Genomic DNA, 25671 nt, shown 5'->3' with positions numbered 1-25671 from the left:
AATAACGCCAAATATTGTCTACTGAACTTCCGTTTGAATTTTCGTTACATATTAGCCAACGACGAGTGGATTTTGTTCCACCGACGCGATCGTTTCTAAAAGACCTCTGCCGATGGTTGATACATTTACACAAACAGTGGAACGCGACGGTTGGGCTATCGTAGAATATCTCAGACACCGTTTCGAAGAGATTGAACAGCGAAAAGCACACGGTTCTGCAGAAACAAGTAAGGAAGAGAAAGTATGTAATTCTTGTATTTCATTTGATCGTAACAACTCTTGGGGACTAAGTTTCGTTGAATTTCAGCCAGGCACGACGTTTTTTAACGCAACAATGTGCAATGCGGCACCATCTACGGAAAGAGTAGCTGAAGCATCTACACAAACAGAAGTATTAGAAGACACGAAAATTGCAGAGTATATTATTCAGATTAGAAAAAGTTAAAGTGAACGTAATTAATTAAAAAAGCTTCTATACCTCAATGTTCAATGTTAGGTTATGGTTTGTGTTGGAGTGAATGTTTTCATATCAATAAAGTGTCCTGGTGTGATTAAGATAACTGAAGTTCTTTCATATTGCTCGCTCTTAGTACATGCAAGGGAATCGCATAATTCTTTTGGACTACAAATGAACAAAACAGGATTATCAAATGTGAACATTTATTGCCTTTAATTATACTTTTCGCAGAATGTCCTTAAGTCAGGTTTTACAATTTTCACTTAAATTAAACCATATGGTTTTACAATACATTGATACTCATTCTGTCAGCGCACTGTGCGCTTCGTCTTTCTTCGCTACACGATCTCACGACGATTGCTTAACACTGGTAAAGAGGAACAATAAATTACTTAAAATCGTACCACTGCCGCTTTGCTGTGAACCCTATTACGACGCCGAGCGTTTTGCTTCTTTCGATGACTTTGTCGACAACCACTAAAGCAAGAGTAATCCCCCACAGCCAGTGACAAGACGAAGTGTTTGGCGGTAGTAGCCGTTACAAGCAGGTCAGTTGTTCAGCTTTTCGCTCGCCCTTATTAAAGAGTAAATTGCGGTAGCTTCTTGGATGGTTTTACTGCATTTTACTACTTAAACTGCTGAGCGCCAAAAGTGTTTCCTAACAATAAAATACCCTGCTACGGAGCCTATACTAAAACACGTTTTAACCGTACCTGGCCGGAAATGGATTAGTTAGCACGGTCTTTAATGACGGACGGTGCACTATAAAACTTCAACGATGGCCACCTGTTTTCTTGTCCTTGACGGAGATGGTCAACGTACCTTTTAAATGAAAGAATAATAAAATGCACGGCCAGTGGTCAGCGTTTTGCAGTTAAACTCTTAAGTATCACATAAGATCACATAAGATCATCACGCAAACAGGAAGCCTGTGGTAGTGTGGCATCTTGCACTACGGTCGACTGCTAAGACTGTACCATGGCCTGGTTTTACCAGTTGGAAATTTCACGAGTCCGTTCCAGTGGCGGTTTTCTGTGGGAAGAGAAAGAACACGAAAAGGAAAAGATACGGTATGTCCGTTGAGTAAGTGCAGACCAAGCTGGTAGTGCAAGTTGTGCGCATTACGGAAGCATTCGCGAGAGGGCAACTTTGTGCAGTGATGGGGACATGGCAGCAGCAGCCGATGCAATGCTGGAGGTCGAGTCTTGTGAGATCGTCCGCTGAATGGCCTGCGGCGGAGTCTGTTGCGCACGTCGGAACGGATAGCGCCACGGTGATTTGGGAACGTCGTGCTGGAAGCCTCGATTTTCGATGCCCATTTTGTCGGTGTTCTGGTCACGTGTCTTCGACGACAGGCGGCTGGGAAGAAAAGATCATAAGTACGCCGTTTTCCGGAGAGTCGAGTCGAAGTAAACACTACTAACCGCAGAATGCGCGATCCGAGACCCGGTGGCTCTTCTAGCCCTTTGCTGTTTCGCTTGCGATACCGAACGTCGTGGGATTCTTCGAGGATTACGTGCCGATCGTACGGTGTGTCGTAGTATACCTACAGACGTAACAAAGAACGATTTAATTTGTCGCATTCTATCCGACAGTTATCAAACGGCCCTACCTCTAGAATGGTCGAGAAGCGATGTGGCCATACGAGGTCAATAATAGAAATAACCAAGCCTATCGCAAAGCATAAAACTCCTGCCAAGTCGGATGAAAATGGGAATTTTAGTTACTGCTTATACGGAAACCATTATAAGTATCGAGATACCTGCGACGAGCACTAGATAGAAACACCACCCGAGATGGAAGTCGATTCGGGCGCCCTCGATGACGATCATTAGCGGACGTTTCGGTAGCATCGCGCTGTAACCAATGCTGGCGCCTATCAGCAACGCTCCAGTCAGGGCCATGGTGTAGGCACCGTAGCGTGGCACCGCCACTAGCAAGAGATTCATCAGTAGCCACGATGCAAATGAAGCCCTGTGGAAGATAGCGAACGAATGGCAGGAAATGGTTAGTATAGATAACGGACTGCAAAAAAAACCTCGGCCTCGTACCAGAGCAGAATGCTGGCGAAGTAACCTGCGGCCCGGTACTGGCCGCCCCAGGCGAAGCCTTCCTGTCCCAGGCTAAAGTACTCGGCCACCGTCAGGATCGGGTAGGGCAGACCCCGCTGTAGAGCATCGCGGTAGGAGTTGCCCATGTCGGTCGCATGGTTCCAGCTAAACCGTTCGTTAAAGTCGATATCGGGAGGCGTCCAGTTGCCAACGGGGAGCGCAGTTAGCGTTATGTTGATGTGCATCAGCCCGATGTGTGCTCCCATGCGTGCTGGCAGCTTTTCCCGGGAAAACGCACGATACGGTGCGACGATCGTCGACTGAGCCACATGCCAGCCGGATCCAAGGCGGCTCACTGCAGGAAAAAGACGGTGACATCGACATCGGTGAGCTCGGGCAAGGAAATGGCGACCCGGTTAGCATTTCAACGCACACTCTGTCCATCACTTTTATCGACCTTCGCCCCAAAACTGACCGTTGATTGCCCCTGCCGATTGTTCCGCTTCGCCGATGCGATGCTCTTTGCTTCAGTTTCGTCGGCACTTTTGGCGAATTATTATTTTTGGTTACAACCGGTGTATAATTTTATGGTCACTGTTTTGGGCAGCCCTGGACTGGGCGGAAACCGACGGAATCATTTATTCGCAAGGCGACTAGAACAAAGAAATCATACCGAAATGGAACACACCATGGGAGGTGGATTTACATCCGGCCATAGAGTGTACCGCCGCGCGGTGATGATCGTATCTTTCGAATCGACAGAGAGTTTTGCTGAGAGTTGGGCCGCGAGCGGAAGGTGCGACTGTTAATGAGCAATGAGCAACCGTGACTAATCAGATCAAACGATCGGTCAACTGGGCGATGGTTGTGCGAATTACTGTGACAGATAGGCAACGAGTTAAGTTATGAAGTTTTGAATTCGCCTTCGGGAGTTAATATTCGTGGACCCAAACTTCCTTACTTACCCAATATGACTAGTCCAACAAAAAGGCTTAATGTAACGGTAGTGAATGTCGTCAATTTCTGTAAATATAAAGGAAAATAAAAAATGTAACTGTAGATTGTAAATAATTGTGTATTGTAGAGCGAAAAGGGCGTGTTTTGCTTATCGTCTATTGACTCTTGATTCGAGCGAAACCGTCGCTTGAGAAGTATGTACTTCAGTTGTTCTTCATATTACAACTTGCTGGCGGTGTAAATTAATGTTCTAACATCGTGCATTTAGCATCGGTTTAGCATCGTGCGTGCTTGTGTTGGTCCCAGTAAGAGATAAATCTTGTAGTCTCCAAACAGTAGGTTTGCACATTTCGAGCGAACCAATAAATCATTGCCGCATTGCTGTTCAGGCATCCATTCAGGCACCTAGAAAAGCATAAGGTGTCGGTTGGATATTTTGCTAAAACGAAATGAAGACTACGGTTTGTTTGCAAACTCCCCACTTAACTGATTGAACGTTCACAAAATCATCAATTTATTGGCCATCAATCAAAACAAACCTGACCCTTTTCTTCTACCCCAATCCACAAGCGGTAGCCACGTTTCGTGGGATGTTTGCAAACATACGGTGGCCGAATTCGCGCATCCACCGCCGCAACCGAGGCGAGACAAGATCGATCGGTTGATCGGTTCCTCCTCTTAGCGCCGTGTGCCAATATGCGTTGCAGACAAGCGCGGCACTGGACCTTAGATGGGCAATGCAATAATTTCCTAACACGAAGGTAACCCGGCGTCGTATCTCGTTGAGTACGTTTAAACCATTTTCCAAAAACGGTTCCCCGACTTGCCACCTTCAGGTCCCCAGCCAAGCAGGGCGGGCAACTACATGTGAAAGCCGTAGCACGACTTCTACGCCTCGCCGTGGCCGACGACTGTGTCTGGGCGTTTAGCATTAATTTTAGATTGCGCACGAACCCCGAACCACACAATCGACTTCAACGCATCGTAAGAAGCGTTTTTCGTATACTGCTGCTGTCCATCTCGAGCCCTTCGTAAGACCGTTGTTCGCCCCTGTTTTGTCTTTGGCCCCGTTGGCCCCCATAAACATTGCGGAGATAATGGTGAAACATCGTCGTCGTCGTCGTCGTCGTCGTCAGAAAACCCCCCGCGGTTGGGATGTACCTGCTTTCTCACGCCGGGAAATATGACCAGAAACGCCAGATAGACGGTGGCGAACATAACGCAGACGGCCACGATCGGAACATCTCCTGTGACGGGTGTCCGGTTCGAGAAGGAGTAAAGCGTTGGCGCTCCGTCGTCGCGGAACGCATCGAACCAGCCCTTCATCGTGCGGGTCCTATTTTGGCAGTCGGCTTCTGTTGGCGAAAGAGGAAAGAAGGAAAACAAAACATGAAAATTAGCATAACCCACACGGAGGAAGGGGAAAGTGCAGCGAACGGTGGCCGGTGTTAGATGTTGGATAACGGTGTGGTGCAATAAAATTATGACACCCGTGCACCAGAGGCGAGAGTGGCAACAATAACGCGGAAGAACTACCGGCGAGATCGCTGTGCGGAGATTTCACGCCCGCCAGGTCCAATGGCGACAGTTAAGACGGCGGCTAACGTAATTGGGTGTTTTGAATAATGGAAGCCTGGAACTTCGCATGATAATTTCGTTCATGGTCATGAGAATCGGGTGGCTGCAAAGGTGTTGCAAAGGTCCACTAACGTAGTAAAAAAGTGAATCGTTTCTAATGCAAAGTAAAATTTCAAGATATTTTCAAATGTCATGATATTTATACATATTACAAATTCATGTATTAAAAATTCATTTATTAAAACCATATGTAACATGTATAAAGTCTCATTTCGGATTCTTACAATTTCGCACCATCCCTCTATAGAAAAGAAAGCTTATTTAAATTATTTATAATCCTAAAACCTATAACACTACATTTTGGAATACTTGTTCATGAACATTTTTGCCGTTAAAAGGTACACGAGCTTGCTTCCGACACCGAAAACACAAGTCACACATTGTTCTCGCCATCGTCCAGTAACGGAAGAGCTTGTGGCACAATGGTTATTGCACTATGATGATGCAGGTGTGCATTTACACACCAACGTACGATCTGCTCTGCCATCAACCTCAGAACAGTCACAATTGGTGGCGAGCCAACCTGTGTCTAACATTCGCACGCCGCCGGGATATGAATTCTCATTTCAGCTATGCTCCGGTGACCAGGTGATTTAAAGGAGCAAGTTGAGAAACTATTATTTTCGTCTAAGAGGTGCAGCAAAAAAGACGAAAGGGGTTTCATCGTTTTTCTTGGTGGTCGTTACTGGTCCAGGGAGGTATTTGTCGTTCAACAGACAGGCAATGCTAATAACGAAACTACCGTCCACTGTAGCCAAATTGGGGCTATTAAAGTGATGTTTCTTCTTAGTGACCAGAATAGAACTAGAGCCTAGAGTCAACGCAAAACCAGGAATTAGTAACCGTGGGTTCGCCGTGTGCATTAAATTGCTAGTCAAGTAGTCAAGAAAATGAGAAACACTACACTGAACGTACTCTGATGTGCCGTTTCGAAATGTTTTCTATTCAAATATAGCTATAGCCTTCCTTATAGGTGTAATACGAAGATGATGACATCCGGGAGCAACAATAAATTACTCCCATTTACAATGTCTCGTAACATGTTCACATTTTCTCGATCTCTTACCGCCCTACGAATCTCAGCTCAGAAATGACGTCTCTTGGTCCCATGGTGATCGATGGCTTTTTTCTACATTCTACTGCCTAAGGTTTTGTGCAGCTAATTAGTCATTTCGTCCAAATGGAAATCGCTTAGTGTCTCCCAGTCGTGTTGTAGTGGCACGGCTGATGTCAAGATCATAATGCGTTCGGACCACCGATCGGTCGGCAGGTTTCACATTCGTGACATTTTAAGTAATGCCACTCGTTATTTCTGCATTACGAATCATGGCACCGACCATACAGTGAACAGATGCGAGTTGGAAAATAGAAACATTCATAATACAGTTTCATTCATATACCGGTCTTTCCAGTGTAGGTTGAAGGAATTTGATGAACCATAGTAGAACCTAATAAGCCCAAGTCCCAGTGTTTGCTTTTTTGTTTCTCGATCGCACGTTCCTCCGGCAAAGACGGCATCTAACAGCGATCGAGAAAAACTAACGAAAACATTGTATAGCGTGAACTGCACGTGCAGCGGTTCAGGATGCAGGTGGATCAGAGGTATTCCAATCTGTAGGGACGCGTCATAAATCATACATGGATACCGAGTAATGGAATACTTTTAACCAAGATGTTGAATGTAAGTTTAACGTGCTAAAAGTAAAATAACCACAAAGAAATACATTCTAAAATTTACTTAATGTTTCTTTTAGTTTTTCGAGTTCCATTTTTATGGCTCAATATGAAGATAATTTCAATCGTATTCGAACTGCTGAGTATTAAACTGGCAAACAAGTTACTTTTTTGCGTCGCTTTGACTGTAGGAAGAAGGACCGTAAAGTAGGAAGCTTCGTGAAGGTAAATAATTTATAAATCCCGATTTAACCTTACAACAGGATTACTGAGAAAACTCTATGTAATTCAACAGATGATACTTAATAAATTAAAACAGCCAATCGATGAATCACTCAATAATCATAGTTCGTCCAATATCGCTCGCTTAAAGCACGTCGTCGTAGCAGTAGTACGCCAATCTGTTCGATATCTTGTTGTTTTTCTTCAAGATTCCGCCTCTTCGAAAACGTTATTAGGCAGCTATAGGGCGGCTAGTTTGGTGAAACATTTTGTGGAAGTGAAATCAGACGCGCAGTATCGGGCCACCAAAAGATACATACACAGCAAAAACAGGCATCGAATTTGGTATTCAAACAGTAATTAACATTAACGCGCACAATATGCTGAGTCAACTTCCCTCTATCGCTTTGACGTGTGATTGGACACTAAATGCTTCCTCGACATGCTGCCGAACGTCCATTGATCCGTCAGTTTTTGGGCATCTCACGGCGAGCCGGAAGCACGGGATTTAGGCCCAGCCCGAAGGTCACTGGTTAACGTATCGCGCCCGCGCTCCAAGCTCCATCGGCCGGGATCGGTAGAATGAAGAACAATATTACATTGCTCTGTCGGGGCGACAGAAATAGCAAAGGGATAACTTAAGAAAACGGCTTCGAACTCCCAAAATATTTTACTCGCACCTGAAAAGTCCGCCGGCCATTTTGCAATTAACGTGTAAGCTGACGCCGATAATTGGTGCCCGCGGTTGAAGGATGTTTTCAAAATTTTAATTTTTGTTTTCAACGGTCGGGCACACGCAAGACGTCGAAACGGAAAGCGAGAAACAGAATACGGCTGGCGTGGAGCCGGCGTTCCTGCCATTGACCCTTCGCTTCGTACACAGTTTTGCCCGCAGATTCGATTCGTTCTTCGGCGATTCGCGCCACACCAAGGTGCCTGCGTATTTGCGTTGCGTACACTTTTGCGCCGTTACGTGAGCGCGCCCGAAGCGAGTTTACAAATATCCACACGTGCCCCGCGAAGCACGGGGTACGACTCGCGACAACAAAAAGTGGCGGACGCGAACGCATTCCTTTTACGGTGCGAAGGATGCCAACCAGCAGTAGGAAGCAGTGCCAGTTCCTCGTGCGGAAGTAGTGCTGCCAGTATTTCGTACGGCCGAACTGGGTGACCCACGGAGATAGCAGTAAATAATGCATTACTCATGGGTTTTTCTCATTGGTAAACCGTAAAACATACGAGTGCCGATTGGTAACTAACAATACCGTAACCACAACGTGATAAAAGTACCGATCGAGCAGATCACACACATACAGCAGATATTGAGGTCCACTTGTGCAGGCCACTCGTTGCTCTCCTGTTCCGTTGGACCGATGACTTCACTTGGACCGTGAACTCCAAACAACAACCTTCGGCTAGAGCGTGTTCAACGACTGCACACTATCAGTGAGCGAGGTTGTAGGAGGCAGTAACAGCAGCAGCAGCAGCAGCAGCAACGGTAGCGGCAAAACGGCAGCAATCACACAAGGTCAGTCACGTAATGTTAAAACATAAATCGATCCTCCCCGCGACGGTCAACCTGCACGGTCTAGAATTGTAGTGACGTTGCAGAGGAGGTACATAATTATCTCTAGGATTAAGGACTAGTAACGACCACGCGGCACACGCTGGTGTTTGCTTGGTTCCACCTGCCTCGGGGCTCGGCAAGGTTCTGTGTGTATCTAGTGGGGAAGATCTGTTCAGTTGTCGCGGCTGTGTGTGGCTCTACCTGTGTTTCTAATGCCATTGATAAAGCACGATTGCAGGTATTTACCCATGGGCCAGCTACGATGGCGGGGAGATGCAGTAGAACAACGGTGTTAATTGACATTTTTGTTTGCTGTGTCATCGACGGATGCGAGTGCCTTCGCATTCTAGTACATCCGTACCGGTTTCCCATACTCGTGCGCCTCTCGGGGGGGACACAATCACGCATCTGGTTTCGCGCGAGCAGTTGTCCAACCCCCCCTTCCACCGCACGGTAGCATCTGATAATGATTTCCTTGTTCCGACGAGAACGCAAAGTGATCAGCAGAATGCGACCCGCCAAGGTTAGCAAGCGTCATTGCCGTAGTAACTACGATAAGCGTGCTGTACAGGTTTTCCTTCGTTTTTCTGTTAATTTTCATCGTCAGGAACTTTGTTTTATTGTTTGAAGTTTTAACCTTCAAGTCCTGATATAGAATCCCTCGAATTGCGCATCAATTTTGGGCGGTCAGTTTCAGTTAGTAGCTTCTTCGATAGTATTAGTGATATTGGAGAATGACGAAAACGACTTCAATTACCCCACAGGCGAGGAACGCGCGTACGTGCGTTAGAATGCCGTGTCCATAGTAGTCGCTCTAGAGGCGTTAGAGCGCTTACGGAGTCATCACCTTGCCTCGCGATCTTTCAGGCGCACTGCGCGCTGTTCCTGTCACGACTTATTCTGTACGCCGGTGTGTTGGTGTCAACGCGTTCGTGTCGCACATTTCCGCATACGCAATACGTTCAACAGCTGCCAGCCGCCGTTTTGTTGAGATCTTCAAAGCTTCCTCCGAGCTGCCGCCTTTAATCCGACGTCCGGTACTTACGCTGGACGCCAGCAACCTTCAAACACTGACACTGGGGCAAGGCGCTAGCCGGCGTGCGGTGCGGTTCACTAGTGCCTCTACCCCGCCAATCCAGTGGCCAACTTCGAATGAGTTCCATGATAATGATTTACGTTTGCGCGGCGGACACGGAATTCGGACTACGGCAGATACTTATTCCGTTCTCATGGGCTGCTACCGTACCGTACCATATTATTCGGTGCGTCTCGCTTAAATATGTAACGCAACGGTGGGAAAAGGGAAGGACTTGGTGGTCGAGAAACGGGACCGGTCACTCCGAGCGTGGCCTTCACTCTGCGCGCCACCAGAACACTTAATCGTCAGGCGCGGTGGGGTCGGTGAAATGTCGGATCATAATTCTTCGCGGTGTTTCAGTTCCTTTCGGCGATCATTTCCGTCTGTTTCGAGCACGTGCTTGGTCACTGACGGTTTCACGATGCGAATCACGGATCGTAGCGCAGCATACAAACCAGCATAACCATATCCGAGGTCCATGGGAAGTGTACAAATTATGGACCATAGCATGAGACGAGCGAATACAATGAATGAATACACAAATAACGAAAACACGAGGAGGTAAAGCACACATATCATATTACGTTTATGATCAACAAAAACACATAACAGAATGTCGCAAAGTTTGTCTGATTGAAGAAGCTCAAAGCATCCGAAGTAAAAAAAAAATGACAACACACAATGGCAATTAATTATACATTAGAGGTCTTGCATTTTCTTCTGTACTGCTACGATGAAGGAAATCTACACCATGTAGTTCCAGGAGAAGATGAAAGATTTTTATCGAGTTCAAATTTGATTTCTTTAGCCTCGTTTCACAATATTCGCAGAAAATGTTTAAATAGTGTATTTCAAACCTAGAGAAAACTACAGTCTTTTCCTTGACAGATGTTGCTTCTCTTGTAGTACTGGTGTGGGTAGTACAGATTGAAAACCGGGAGTCCAGATTAACCTCAAAAATCAGCTTGAGTATAGTATTGGGTTGGGGAAAAAGAAATCCAATATTTTTGCGTGAGCTTTAAAACCGTATTTAAGATACTTCCGATGGTCCGGTTTGCGTCTAATATGCACCATTTTGTTGGAAAATTTGTTGTCTTTTCAAATGTTGATTTATAATGCCTCTCTTGTAGAAGGCTTGGTCGTTATTGGCGAAAAACTCTAGCAATCTGTTTTTCACAATCTCTTCTTGGTTTCAGTTTTCCAGCATTCGGGAACTATACGATGGATGCATTAAAACTTCCCCACCAAGCTCCCGGACTTTCTGGCGAGTCACTAAAGACGTGCGTTACATTTCGTTGTCCTGATGGACACACAACACTTCTTCTGTTGGCCGATTCTGGCAATTTCTGACCAATCGCTAGCATCGAACGGTGCAGTTCGAATGTAGTAGTAGTAGAGTAGTAGAGATCTGAATTTAGTGTTTAGCCACACGGAAACAAATTATAGTAAACGGTTCCTTTCAAGTCCCACCCAGTAGAACCTTTCTGGCCGTGAGTCCTGGTTTGGCCACCGGTTAAGCTGCTTCATCACGTTTGAACCCATGATCGCCTTCACACAGTATTGTCGTATGTATCCCATTTCTCATCCCCAGTACCCATCCGTTTAAGAAATGGAAACATCGTGAAATACCAGCTTTAAATGAACCTAAATTTGAAACTGTACGATCGATACTTCACTAGATATCGATCACTAAAACCATCTACCGAGAAAATAATGGATTACTTTTTCCCCAATCCCATATAACAATGATAACTACGATTAGTACTCTATGAGACGTGCTGTTTTTTTTCTTCATTACCACACCATCAATGGTGCTGCATTCCTCGAAAGCATGCCAAACCCAAGAACAAGAAGCAGGCCTGCTGTGGTTTCGCGCAAGACATCTCGATACGAAAGTGGCACCGATTGGTTGTCTTGTTCAACGAGCCCCACTGACTGACAGCTGATATGTTCATTTGCGCCTGTTCTGCGATTGAGTCGTACAATTTTCTTGACACCTGGCCCTACCAGAGAGAATGGCAAGAAAATGCTCCAAGAGCTGAGTCCATTCTATCGACAGTCGCCCTACGAAAGGACGGTCGTCTTGTTCGACACATTCTTACCCCTTGACAAAGGCTTCAAGAATCAAGAATAGAGTAAAGTTTAAAAAAAGGGATTGTTTTCTGCTTTTCCTGATGCGACGTAGATGTGGCGTCTAATTGTTCAAATAGTAGGCTATTCGCTACGCCAGCTGAGCATCATTAGGATGATGTATAGTATTTCCCGAAGTAACCCCAAGCAACCCAGCTCACTAAATAAGGGATCCGAGCCGCAGGACCCGGGGGGACCCTGTGAGAAAGCAAACAAAAATAATTAATTATCCATTCGATTTTTTGTTGGCCCGGCCAAGAGACCCACCGAACGAACCCGACGATGATGCCCCGGCCACACTGTTGGGGCGAGCCCCGTTTCAAACTAGATTTGGTCGCGAAATGTAAGCATGACGTAAGTAGGTAGCACGATGGGGCATTCGATGGCGCCATGTTGGGCCGACTATGCGCACGCTGTGCCCGCAGATAGCCAGAAAGCCGGTGAGATTACACAATGTTCGATTTGGATAGTTTCCATCATCTTACAACTCGCGCGGGAGAACTCGCCCCAGCTGAGGGCTCGTGTTTGCAGTTTCACACAATAAAACACGCACACACACAAAAGGAACGTCTACCCGAGAGACGATTGCGTTTTTCAACCGTTTTTTTTCGCTCCCGGATTGTACGCTGAGCCACAGGTTTTGCTTTCTTCAAACTGGAATCCATGTCCTTCGTTCAAGCCACAACGGCAACGGCAGAGAGAGAGTCTTCGCACCCCGGGCGGCCGCTCGAAACGAAGCGTCGCCATCCGGAGATATTTCAAACGCAACGCATCGAGCAAAACGGTGTCGCAAGCATGTCGGCCCGTTGTCGACGGCGTTGATCGTGACCAATCATCCTTACTTTTCGTACGGATCGTGACAGAGATTTAATTTATGGCGCTTGTTGGTTGGGAAGCTATTTTTGCTCCGGAGTCGCACTCCGGACGAAAATGATTCGTGTCCGAAAACGAAAAAATAAGACGCAGCACTTCAGACGCGCGTACAGTGCGACACTTGAAGGCGACAGCAGGTTTTGTACCATCGAGCCTTCGAGCAGATCAGCTGAGGCGAGTTTTTCGAACCGGCCGCCAGTGTCCCCGCAGCCAGTTTGAAAGTATTTTCTACTTCCCGCGTCGATCGGTCACGATAAATAAAGCAGCTATCGGTGACAGATTGGAGCCTAAAGAGATCTTACTGCACGATCATGAAGGCGAAACTGACACATTATTGCCATCAAACCACGATTTCATAAGCTATGACGTATGCTTGCGATCGTTTTCTGGTTGAAATATCCATCTCAGTGGCATGATTTCTTCTACGTAAGGCAGCATAAACGTCTTCCATAATTGTTTTATACTCGAGAGCATGCATGGTGCTATTTACTCTGAAATAGGGACCTATACCAGATCATGAAAAATATCCCCAAATCATGATACTTCCACCTACATGTTTAAAATTTTTTTTCAAACCTGGGATGGAATTATTTGCTAGCAGGTCGTCAAACATTACACTGAGAGTCCGAACGAAACAAATTTATTTTGGTTTCGTCGTTCCATAAAATATTATGCCAATTTTTCGTAACCCTCGGTACCTTGCCATGAACGATATTGAGCAGCAAACTGTTACCTCATCTGTAATTTTTTTTTAATCAATAGTGGCACTTTTCTTGCAATTAGCCCTGGTAGATTAGCTTCTTGTAACCGCCTATGGACAGGTTTTGGGCTAATAATGTTATTTATTATTGAGCAAATCGCTCTGGATGCACCAAACGGATCCGCTTTGGCCAAAAATGATATGCGATGATCTATCGTTGGCTTGGTTTTTCTTGGTCTACTCGCGTTTCCTTTGTTTTTTCCACAACAAAGCATTTCTCACAAAATTTACTGATTTTCCTAGTAGTTCGGCGATGCTTTTGTACCTTGCGCCTTCGTTGCGCATATTTTCACAATCTTTCTTTCCTCAGGGTTGCAATGAGTTCTTCTGCCCATTCTGATGTTCTACCAGGAAAAACGATTTTTTTAGATTCACAATTGAAAATTGATTGCAGCAAGATCAAATAAACCAATTCGTTCAAGAAGTCTGGTGAAATTGCATCGTATACAACGAATTACCTATTTTATTGACCAGGCCAAATCAGACCGCTGTCAAAATAAGTGGTAACACACCTGTCACTTTTGACATAAGTATCACCAACATAGCAAAAAAATGACATAAACTAGTATATCTAAGTACAGTATTAGTTTGGTGATCATTGGTTTAGTAATGGCTTGAGTACAGTTCAAATTGTATCAGCTTCACACAATTACCTATTTCATTGACCAGCTGTGTATGTTCATTTGCGCCTGTTCTGCGATTGAGTCGTACAATTTTCTTGACACCTGGCCCTACCAGAGAGAATGGCAAGAAAATGCTCCAAGAGCTGAGTCCATTCTATCGACAGTCGTCCTACGAAAGGACGGTCATCTTCTTCGACACATTCTTACTCCTTGACAAAGGCTTCAATCAAGAATAGAGTAAAGTTTAAAAAAAGGGATTGTTTTCTGCTTTTCCTGATGCGGCGTAGATGTGGCGTCTAATCGGCTGTAAAATATATAAAACCCGTAGACGGACACATCAGAGCCGTTCGAATAGTAGGCTATTCGCTACGCCAGCTGGGCATCATTAGGATGATGTATAGTATTTCCCGAAGTAACCCCGAGCAACGCAGCTCACTAAATAAGGGATCCGAGCCGCAGGACCCGGGGGGACCCTGTGAGAAAGCAAACAAAAATAATTAATATCCATTCGATTTTTTGTTGGCCCGGCCTAGGGACCCACCGAACGAACCCGACGATGATGCCCCGGCCACACTGTTGGGGCGAGCCCCGTTTCAAACTAGATTTGGTCGCGAAATGTAAGCATGACGTAAGTAGGTAGCACGATGGGGCATTCGATGGCGCCATGTTGGGCCGACTATGCGCACGCTGTGCCCGCAGATAGCCAGAAAGCCGGTGAGAGATTACACAATGTTCGATTTGGATAGTTTCCATCATCTTACAACTCGCGCAGGAGAACTCGCCCCAGCTGAGGGCTCGTGTTTGCAGTTTCACACAATAAAACACGCACACAAACACACAAAAGGAACGTCTACCCGTGAGACGATTGCGTTTTTCAACCGTTTTTTTACCGCTCCCGGATTGTACACTGAGCCACAGGTTTTGCTTTCTTCAAACTGGAATCCATGTCCTTCGTTCAAGCCACAACGGCAACGGCAGAGAGAGAGTCTTCGCACCCCGGGCGGCCGCTCGAAACGAAGCGTCGCCATCCGGAGATATTTCAAACGCAACGCATCGAGCAAAACGGTGTCGCAAGCATGTCGGCCCGTTGTCGACGGCGTTGATCGTGACCAATCATCCTTACTTTTCGTACGGATCGTGACAGAGATTTAATTTATGGCGCTTGTTGGTTGGGAAGCTATTTTTTCTCCGGAGTCGCACTCCGGACGAAAATGATTCGTGTCTGAAAACGAAAAAATAAGACGCAGCACTTCAGACGCGCGTACAGTGCGACACTTGAAGGCGACAGCAGGTTTTGTACCATCGAGCCTTCGAGCAGATCAGCTGAGGCGAGTTTTTCGAACCGGCCGCCAGTGTCCCCGCAGCCAGTTTGAAAGTATTTTCTACTTCCCGCGTCGATCGGTCACGATAAATAAAGCAGCTATCGGTGACAGATTGGAGCCTAAAGAGATCTTACTGCACGATCATGATCAAACGAAGACATCATTCCCCAGTGGTTGGATGTCGGACTGAAAGCAACTATCAAAACACTAGCCAACATTGGTAACACGTATGAAAGATTGTGTGTCCTCGTGTATCTCTACACGAGTCGACATTAATAAACATTAAACCCATTAAATAGACGGGCCGAGAGAAACGGGCCAAATGTTGCGAGGTTAGAGTATAATTGTAGAAGCAAAAGGAGGATCGCTACGAGGTACGTAAGATTGTCTATATTTATAAGAACAAGCACACAATACAGCTTAAACGTAGAAAAGTAAAAGTTTTACGAAGATGTTAGTTCGAACCCGACAATGATCGTATTGATCAGCAGTGACGTAAATTTTTCAACTTGTTTTCATTAATTCCTACTTGAAACCGAAGCCACGTGTCACCGTTCAGTAGAAATAAACCCCACGAGCCTTTCCAATCGGCATGCAAAATGGATTCGGTAAGCACGGTACGATCTATGGCGTCCAATTTGGCGATCGTGTCCTTCACCTAGGTTACAGTTGAACGTACGGCTCATTCGAAACAGTTACATGAGGCACCAGAGCCGGCCGAGTACTGGCGTATATTGAACTCCAACGGCAATGGATTTCCGCCAATTTATGCAAATATTGCAGCACTTGAAACCAACACGTGACTGGTGATCAGGAGAATTAGGTTCCTTATCTTTCTAATATACGAAGTGATGAAATAAACATTATCTACATTGCTGTCCATTATTATTTGAATTAAAACTAAAACTCACATCAGACGAACGCAAACGAAACATGATTCCCAGACCCACAGCCGCACAGCAAGCACCGTTTAGTGGGCAATACAGTGGTAGAGATTCGTTTGGCCGAACAAAAAATTCTGGGAAAAAAAGCAGTATTGTATCCAAACGAACTTGTTTATTCGTGTTATCGCACTGCATTCGTGTTGGTGCATGGGTTACTAATAAACCTGTGTGATATGATTCAAGTATGTTAGTATTTGTGAGCTCTGTGAGGCAAAACGTGAGCAAACGTCAAAATTTTGCTGTTGTAAGCTAGATATTCGTTTGGCCGAAGTGGAAGCAAAATCGAGTTTGTCGTATCGTTTTCGTTCAAAAGTGATTATTTGTTTGGCAGTGTGAAAGTACAACTAAGTAAGATTATTTTAAGCATCAGAGATGAATATTTTGCTAACACCCTTGTTTTGAAAACTATTTTCTAAAGAAATGACCAGAGCTAAGCGACTCACGGAGGAAGAACGCAGATTGATCAGAAATTTCAAAAGCCAAGGCTTCTCCAATAATTCAATTGCCATAAATATAGGTAGATCTGAGAAAGTCATACGAAATTACCTTAAAAAAGGGTCAAATTACGGAATAAAAGCTCCCACAAAGGGAAACACTAAAATTTCCCTACGCTTGAAAGGGCAAATAAGGCATGAAGCAGCCACTAACAACTTATCATGTAGGGAAATTAAAGAAAAACTTGATGTCCCAGTAACAATTAGGCATATTGCACAGATCCTTAATGACTCTACGAACATCAGATGGAAAAAACTGAAAGGAAAACCTAAGCTTAATTCGACCCATAAGGAGAACCGCCTAAAATTTGCCAGAAAGTACATGAAATGGGAGAAAGAATGGCAAAATGTGATATTTTCGGACGAAAAAAAGTTTAATCTAGATGGCCCAGACTGCTATAGCTGTTATTGGCATGACATAAACAAAAAAAACATCGTGCGATCCAAGCGAAATTTTGGAGGTGGAAGTTTGATGGTGTGGGCAGCATTCTCATACCATTCGAAGCTTCCTATTTGTTTTATCTCAACCCGAATGAACTCGGAAATGTACCAAGACCTACTGGAAGACGTTTTAATTCCCTACCTTGAAATTGATGGCCATGAGGACTTCATATACCAGCAAGACAATGCATCGATCCACATTTCCAAGCAATCGAAGGCTTGGTTTCAAGATAAAAACATTCCGTTACTCGAATGGCCGGCCTGCAGTCCAGATTGTAATCCCATGGAGAACCTTTGGGCGATATTAGCTAGACGGGTTTATGCAAATGGACGTCAATTTAACGACATTGCTACTTTACGAGCAAGTATTCAAGAGTGTTGGACCAATATTGACATACAAACTCTACAAAAATTGTGTGAGTCAATGCCAAACCGCATTTTTGAAGTAATTAAAAGCAGAGGTAGTCATACCAGTTACTAACTTTTGACTAGCATCGTAAAACTTCTCTGTAAAAACTATTTTTGAAGAGTTCGGCCAAACGAATTTCTAGGCCAAAATTGTCGTTTTCCTTAATATTTACCAGAATTGATTTTTGTTTTTTGATTTCGTTGTGAATTATGATAAAGAGTAATGAAATACAACACTAGATTTTTTAAAAATGACCAAACATCTTTAACTATTGAATAAAATGGAAAAAACTTACTTCGGCCAAACGAATCTCTACCACTGTACAAGCTGAAACTCCTCCAGTCATGATGCTTGATTGGACGCACGAAAGATGCATCAGGCACCAATCATCTCACCCTAATGGAGGCTGTTAGGATACTGTCCGAGTCCGGCAATTGGCGGTTGGCAGTCAATCTAATGTTTAAATACATGAATCTGCATAAATACGTATTCATGACACCGACGGAAACCCGCCACACACCAATCGGTGCCTGAAAATGGACACAAAACAGTCGCTAGAATCGTCTGCCGTGATCGTATCACAACCTCCGCGGAGAGATATGGCCTCTCGGTTCATGTTTTATTGATGAACCCGGTGGCTTCAGAGTCACGGATTCTAGGGAAAGAAGCGGCAGAAGATCATTCTTAAAGATCGGGCAGGCGGTGGGCATATCCTTTAGCAAACCCCTCGCCGGGATGTGCCAGTACCGCGGGACGCGCTTCAATTGATTCGCAGCACCAATAACCGTCGGTCGGTCGGTCGTACCTTATTTTTCAACAAGCATTCCCAGCACCCTCAAAAGGCCACACTTTGAGGAGGCCTTGGTCAGCACGATATTTTGCCGCGATACTATCGCTCTCGCGTTCGCGGTAGGCGCCACGCCGAGGTGGCGTTGACTCTTCTGCTGTTGATCGGTCGGAACAACCTTGCAAAATTGCCGTGGCCATCGAGAAGATCGAGTTGAGTCAGTGGCCGGCAGAGTGTTTGGGAAACTTGACACCGTTTAATATAACTCAAAAAGGGTTCAAAAATTGATTGAAAGACAAGCAAAAAAACAAAAACTTTGGCGTAACATAATTTTGGCTGTATGATGTTCTGCTTTTCAATTTAAAAACAAAATGCCAAAACCTCTACCATCTAAAGCATGTGTCTGAACCCGACGGCCCGGATTCGCTATACAAGTTCGCAAAACGCCACTAGAGCATGTCTGGCTGGCCGCGGCATGGGTTCTCATCGTTTGCTGTCCCAAAAATGATGTTATGCTCAGCGAGCTTCTCCGAATCCGGGAATCCACAATCAGTGGCTCCGACACGGCGGGGCACGTCGTCGTTACCGTTTGTTTGGAATGATTTGTGAGGTGGTTGTGAGAAGAACGCGTACCCCACGAGCCCTACCGGGTGTTGTTATTCTATTGTTGATGGTAGCAGGGTGGCGGCAGCACGGACCGAGAGGTGATTGGTACCGCGTCCATCTTCGCTGTGGCTGTGGTGCAAAAAACCTACGGAGCAAAACGAATCGCGCTTGCTACGGGGGAGCGAAAAGTCGCCTGACCTATGGCAGGCGCCGCTGAAGTCAGAGGGGCAAACCTCCCCTAATTGTGACGAACCACACAACCCACCACCATCCGTCCGTCTGGCCATCGAAGGGGTGGAAAATTCAATTAAAATGACTTCGTCAACGAGAAGCCAAGAAGCGCACCCGACGACGACGATCGGCAAGCTGTGCGCGGATTACCATGCCGCCGGTGGTGGTGGTGGCTCCTGGCGTGGTGCTTATTATGCCGGCCACTGAACGTCTCATTTGAAATTTTAATGAAACCCTCCGGTGGACAATCTCGATTCTTGGCGCTGCTGTGTACGGGAAGAGCGAACAAAAGCCGCTTTAAAGCTGGCCAAGGTTGGCCAAATTAATCGCCGAGCGCCCCGGTGCTACTGGTGCGGGTGACGGCAGGACGGTGTGTGTGTGTGTGTGTGTGTGTGTGGCAATCCGTTCCGGAAAGGATTTGCCGAGCCGTGGATGAGAATAGCGCGGCCAATGACGCTTTCGATCAGTTAATGTTTTACGGATTAAGCGAATCCGTTAGGCAATTTGCGGCGCATAGTTGTCGGCGGATAGTTGCAAGCTTGCTGTAGGCATTGTGGAACAAGGTTTTCCTTTATAATTCAAATCGTTCTTAAATAGACGAAACTTCTATCAGTAACACCTAAAGATGGGCAACGTCCACATACCTTTAGAATAAAAATTATGATGAGGAAGACTATCTTATGAAGCATTATTGCTGGCTGAAGTCATTAATAGCAATCAACTAATTTCCTCACAACTAGGAAGCGTAACGCCGTAACGTTGTAACCTTTATCAGATTGCAAATGCATTGCACTGTTTCGAACGATAAGTATAAAAGGCAACTTTAATCGCAACACATCAACGGCTTCCGTTTTTACTGAGTTAACAGCAAAACAACTTTGCATAGAAATCCTAATAAAATCAGCTAGCTCAATCAGCCCTAGCTCATTTTTCAGAGCGGCAGGTAAAGTAACGTAAGTAACGTACGTAACGGAAACTAATAGAAAACAAACTAGGCAAATTATATGTTAAGAGAATGTTTTCACTGTGTGCAGTTGTTATTTTGATATGCTCAAGTATTTAAGTCACTTTTTAAGTACAGAATCAGCAGTTAAAGTAACCGGGCTACCTAATTTTTCATTCACCAAAGTTAAGGTCAGGTTCAGAAGATAAAAAAGAAGAGTTTTGTGTGGCAGAATTAGCGAACGTCGACTGTGTCGTATGCCAAAAAATATGCCATCATCGATGGCGGTTCGGCACGTGCACATCTGCGAAAAAAGGGTTCTAACCCGATACCAGACGCCTCTATTTTACTTACCGGCAGTAGTTTGCTCGGTTTCGTAGCCGGTCACACCTTTACAAGGTTACGATACTTGAACGTTTGTCACTCGACACTGCCCGTCCGTCTGACATGAACAGTTCCGGTCCGATCCGATGTCACTTTTTGTTAATTATCACTAGAATCGAAAACACGGAACCGTTACTATGTACACTGATGAAGCTTTTCTTGCTTAGCTCAGTTATCGAGATTTTAAGGTGACTTTTTCACGCACTTTCTATGGCACTTTTCGGATGGAAGTACCAAGTGGTTCCGTGGCGCTTGTACAGCATCCGTTGTGCCGGCTCGGTTACATAATCACACGCGTCTCGTCCGGAGGTGTACTACACTTTCTCTGATGGTCGTCGGTCACTCTAGTCTCTCCCTTTCTCTACTCTGGCCCAGGCAGAGCGGCTGAAAGCAAAATACGGAAAATAAAATGGATGCTTTAGGTGATCTGGCGGAGGATTAGGCTATTAGGCGACTGAAAGGTTGTTGGCACTGGCGTTCATGAACACACACTACTCTAGCTGCGGTTCTCCTGCCGTGGTTGGCTTAATTTTTAAGCCAGCTGAAGAAAGTATCTGTACCTTAACGACACACTACTAATACCACAACGTCTGACAATCAGAGTGACATCACGAACATTGTAACCAGGAACTCATCAACAGATCCCCAATCGCGGGCATCCGATTTCAATTTCATGCATCATTCGTTGTTCGATTATAGATTTCATGCAGAGAAACGGCATCGCCGAGGATCGCCAGCGGTACTCCCGGAAACCCTTTCCGGTTGCAGTGTTGCATGGCCACGAGGGCCCTGTTGGTGTCCGATTATGTCGACGGTTCGGCGCTGCGCGCTGCGGGACTGGGTGGCTGGTTTGTGTTTTCACTTTCTATCAACACGTTTTCCGTTTCGTTTGACTTCGTTTTCATTGCGTTGCGCCATCGCGTTCATTTCTCTTTATTCCGCCACACTTCACTTTTCGCCGTGCCCGTCCGCGTGACGGAAGATAACACCCGGAGCGGACAAAGAGCCACCGCCGGGGCGGCGGGTATTGGATAATACACACGATCGTCATGCACTGGTTATACCGTTTGGCGAAATTATTTCATCGCATTAAAAGGCAGGTGGGTTTTTTGTTGAGGGAAAGTAAAATTTAAAACAATCACGCAAAGAAGGAAGTCACCGAGTTTGATTGCTCGCGCAGTGGACCATAAAGAAGTGTGTCAGTAGAATGATGGGGCACCGTCGGATCGTGTATGGGTGTCACACACTCCCTTGAGAGCCGCTGTAATTAGGCTGGGAAGCGGAAATACTATTAAAACCTATCCCTAATCGGTGCGGGTTGAAAAGCCGAACTACGATGATACTTTTTAAAACACATTCTATTCGACACACACGACACACAAAATCAGTAAAGTATTTCCAAATTTCGAATGTCACACGCAGAAAAGGTTAATGTGTTTGAAACTACAAATAAGCAAACGGCAACGACGCTCGATACCTCTGACACAAGCGATGGTTCTGTTCAAACTGAAAAATGCTCGATCGCGGATGAAATGTTTTGTGCGGACTTATTACTTCACACCACTCGGCACTCCGACAACAATAAACCGCCAACACACATAACAACACCAACAACGTCGGCACCACCACAACCACGAACTACGTCGTCGACGTAACGTCGGGGGACCGCTGTGGCGGTTGCTGTTGGGGCTGTTATTTTTTGCGGAAAAAGATCACGTCCGCAACGCGCCTGGCTTTTGCTAGTGGTCGTCGTCTGTATGCCCGGCAAAGGGGTGTACGTTTGATCGTACCGTCGCACTACTACGCGCACATCCGATGGGAATTTGCGGAACCGTCGCGGCGAGAACGTGCAAACGACGGCCGCCACATCCGTGTTCGGTGTCACGATCGGTCACTGGGGTGCGTCGTCGTGGTCGTTGTGTTGTAGCCCCCCCCCCCCCCCCACCCCATAGGGAGGCGCCAGAAACCGAAAGCTTTTCCGCGTGTTCCTTCTGTTTGCGTCTCGTGTGGCGGAATGCGCAGCAGGTTGGGGCGAACGGCACAAGAGTAACACAGCGGTGTGACGTCACAAACTGGATTTGCTCTTTTACCGAGAGCACTAGCTTCGCGAACACTCAGACACAGATAGAGAGAAGGGGGAGGAAGAGAATGAAAAAAAAGGGAAAAGAGACAGAGGACGATTTAAGTTGAACCAAAGTTCATCCCGCGACTGAACCGGTAGGTGGAATGAAAGGTTTTACGGAGTAATGCAAGTGTAAAGCCAAAGGACTGTACAATTGCTTCTGGTTCACAGCGATGCTTACCATATGGCTCACACGTTTGTTGGTTTGTAGAGATTGATTCACAAGTAACATTTTTAAATTAACAACAAATGGTTATAAATACGGCCCAGTTCGTCCGTAACAACAGCCATTCCATGTCAAAGAAAATGAAAGGTAAACACCGACCGATTGACCGCTATGGTTGCGTGTAAGGTCCTGAAGTCCTTCAACTTGAATTTCGAACTCTGCGTCACGCTTCACGGCTCTGACCTGGCGGGACTGTAATCGATAGCATTGTATCGAAACCGTTCGACAGTGTGCGTGCCACCAAGTGATCACCAGCAACGATAAGAAGTTGGGAATAAAAACTGGACAATGTCCACGATCAAATAAAGTACGACCAGTAATTCCACATCTCGATTTGATAATTTGACCAGTTTATACCAGTTCTTAGCTCGGGTTCGTTGCTTAGTTTTCGTACGCGCGTTAAGACGTTGAAGTCTTTTGTATTGCGAATGATGATGATGTGAACGATAACGAAACCCAATTCGAAGATGGTTCGCTGAATGAGTCGGTTTGTTTGCGAATCGCAATTAGCGAATGGCTACACTTTCTGATTGTAGCGAACGAATGGACCAAGGCGCGCGTGTAGCTGTAGATTGTGCTGCTACCTCAAGGAAAGATATGAAAACCTTGTGTAAGGCCATGCGGCGCGCTCTTAAATGACTTTGAACTTCGCACGCAGAGCCTTGATACCATACGGCGGGAAGAAAGGTGTGCCGTGGTACATTCACTAACAACTGAAGTACATGAGTTTCGTTTGCATTTTCTGTGTAATTAAATGATAGTTTCATAAAAAGAAAAATTTAGTTCCAACTTTTGGCGATTTATTTTGTTTTATGATCGAAGGAAAGAGCTTTGCGAAATACAAATAGCACTGTTTATGTTTATTAAAAAGAATATTTAAAGTTATTACATGTTGCATGATTGAGTTGAAATAAGATTACGTAGTTTAGTATTAGAGCTAGATGCGTTCCTACTTGAAGCAGTAATCCGTTGTACACATGGTATGGTATGATATTACTTCACAAGTTCACAAGCTTAAAATTATGATGATGACGATGCTGCGTGTCTAGATTTTAATAAAGCTTCGGACAAGGTTGTACTGAATTATTTTTAGCACAAAGAAACTTTTCAAGAAACGTGATCAAACTTTTCAACATTAATCGCTTTTGGTTGCAGTAATTTGTCATGTTGCAGATGTTGCTCGATCAACGTGTGAAACCTTCGAACATGGCCGGGCTGCAGGTTTGTTGAAATATGAGTTCTCATGATTCAATATTTAGCCATTGCGATGAATGAACCCGATGATGTTGGACGGACAAGCCATCAGATTGGCAATGTGTCCGTTGGGGTCTGGGTAAATTAGAAGCATCGTTTTGACTGCTATGTGCCCATCAACCAAAAAGTGATAATATTTTTCGTTCACATTTTTAATGCACTTATAATGAATTTATAATGGATTATTTGGAAAGCGATTGCTGCCATTATGATTGCTATTTTAAGTTTCCCAAGTGACGCTAATAGAAAATGCGGTTTGTTACTTACGGCATTCTCCGCCACAAACTACAACGCTGCACGGCGTTTTAAGAAGGTACAATATCAAATATCAATATCAATTGTGGCAAAAGCATTGATCTGTAAAGCTTAACATTAGTTTTCGGAGGACATCGATGTAAAATTTCGGTGTACGAATGCAATGGGTAAGCTGCTAACGAGATCGCATGAAAAATTCAAGAAACGCATTACTTTCAGATTCCTGTGCAGGCTCCTTATTTCCGGATTCGCATTCATGACGGGTGCCAGACCACTGAAGCGGAACACCGTTCGCTATCGAAGGAGGAAAATGTCATTCATTGTAAAAGTACTTCCTCCTCACGGGCTACCTTTAGAATGTCGGAAGCAGCGTCACCGTAAATTGAATGAAGGTTCTAAGCAGAGTTGTTGGAGGCTTTAACGCCTATCACAAATGAAACAATGTACAATAGCATAGGGTCAACACTGCTCGTTTTAACTCAGATTAGTGGGTTGTGGATGGATTGTACGTTCGAAAATAGGAACCGTTTGGCTATTCGACAACTGGTGAATGTGACTAATCTGATTATCTGATTTGGAACCGGATTCGAGAATGAAGAAGAAGGAAAGGCACAGGAAAAAGAATCATTGCTGGTAATATTTCGTAATATTGCGGCCTGAGCGGATCCATAGTTTCTTTACACCTCGGCATCTTTGATACCGGAGGCAATGTGTTCGCGAACGAAAATCCTTGAACCCATGAAATTCCAACCCGCGCGTCGTGCCTGACCGCCCGTGTCCGCGCTACCGTCACTTCGACTGACCGACATTGAACCACCCGGCTACGACAACAGTTTCCGTTCGTTTCCTGGAACTCGATGCTGGTTCTCGTCTGGTTCGCTACGGCGACCACACTTTGACGCGATTCTTCGGCTAGATTGGCGGTATAAGAATAAGATTAGGGCTTCCACGGGTAGAAGGAAGTTGTTCACGAATTCAACAGCAGAGTGGCAAAGTGAAAGGCAAATGTTTTTTTTTCGTCAGAAGCTGTTAAATTGTACTCCCCGCTACGGAGGTGTCTTATGAGGCGTAGGTGTTTAATCTAAGAAGCGGTTGCCATTTTGTGGAGCACTTGGTTGAATTGGGAAAGGTAACACACAGAAGCTTTAGTTCCAATAATGATCGTGTATTATTTTCAATATATGTACCATAAACGAACAACTTTGCTACATCAAAGAAGATGC

General features: G+C 45.2%; 1 protein-coding gene across 2 annotated transcripts; it reads right to left on the bottom strand.

The window, feature by feature from the left end:
* Window positions 1–660: 660 nt before the first annotated feature.
* Window positions 661–20971, bottom strand: LOC128271655 (dual oxidase maturation factor 1). Of its 2 annotated transcripts, XM_053009269.1 has the most exons (10): window positions 20797–20971; window positions 20562–20700; window positions 4627–4820; window positions 3474–3531; window positions 2509–2863; window positions 2220–2431; window positions 2070–2149; window positions 1882–2003; window positions 1583–1816; window positions 661–1489 (listed from the first exon to the last, which is right to left on the bottom strand). In XM_053009269.1, the coding sequence occupies exons 3-10, from the start codon at window positions 4789–4791 to the stop codon at window positions 1447–1449; spliced, it is 1269 nt and encodes a 422-aa protein (XP_052865229.1). In that variant the 5' UTR covers window positions 4792–4820; window positions 20562–20700; window positions 20797–20971; the 3' UTR covers window positions 661–1446. The 2 variants fall into 2 exon arrangements, with proteins under 2 accessions (XP_052865229.1, XP_052865228.1); XM_053009268.1 differs by having other exon boundaries at window positions 20562–20971.
* Window positions 20972–25671: the final 4700 nt, after the last annotated feature.

This window comes from Anopheles cruzii, chromosome 3 (assembly GCF_943734635.1).
Source record: "Anopheles cruzii chromosome 3, idAnoCruzAS_RS32_06, whole genome shotgun sequence".
In the NCBI taxonomy this organism is placed as follows: domain Eukaryota; kingdom Metazoa; phylum Arthropoda; class Insecta; order Diptera; family Culicidae; genus Anopheles; species Anopheles cruzii.
This window is presented reverse-complemented; position numbering and strand designations above follow the sequence as displayed.

What these genes read in the sequence shown, in the direction of transcription:
- LOC128271655 (XM_053009268.1), bottom strand. Translation starts at nt 4,791, where the DNA reads ATGAAGGGCTGGTTCGATGCGTTCCGCGACGACGGAGCGCCAACGCTT. An exon ending in TTCCCGGCGTGAGAAAGCAG is followed by an intron (nt 3,532 to 4,626) that starts GTACATCCCAAC and finishes TTATATTTACAG; the next exon opens with AAATTGACGACATTCACTAC. An exon ending in CTATCTAGTGCTCGTCGCAG is followed by an intron (nt 2,150 to 2,219) that starts GTATCTCGATAC and finishes CCGACTTGGCAG; the next exon opens with GAGTTTTATGCTTTGCGATA.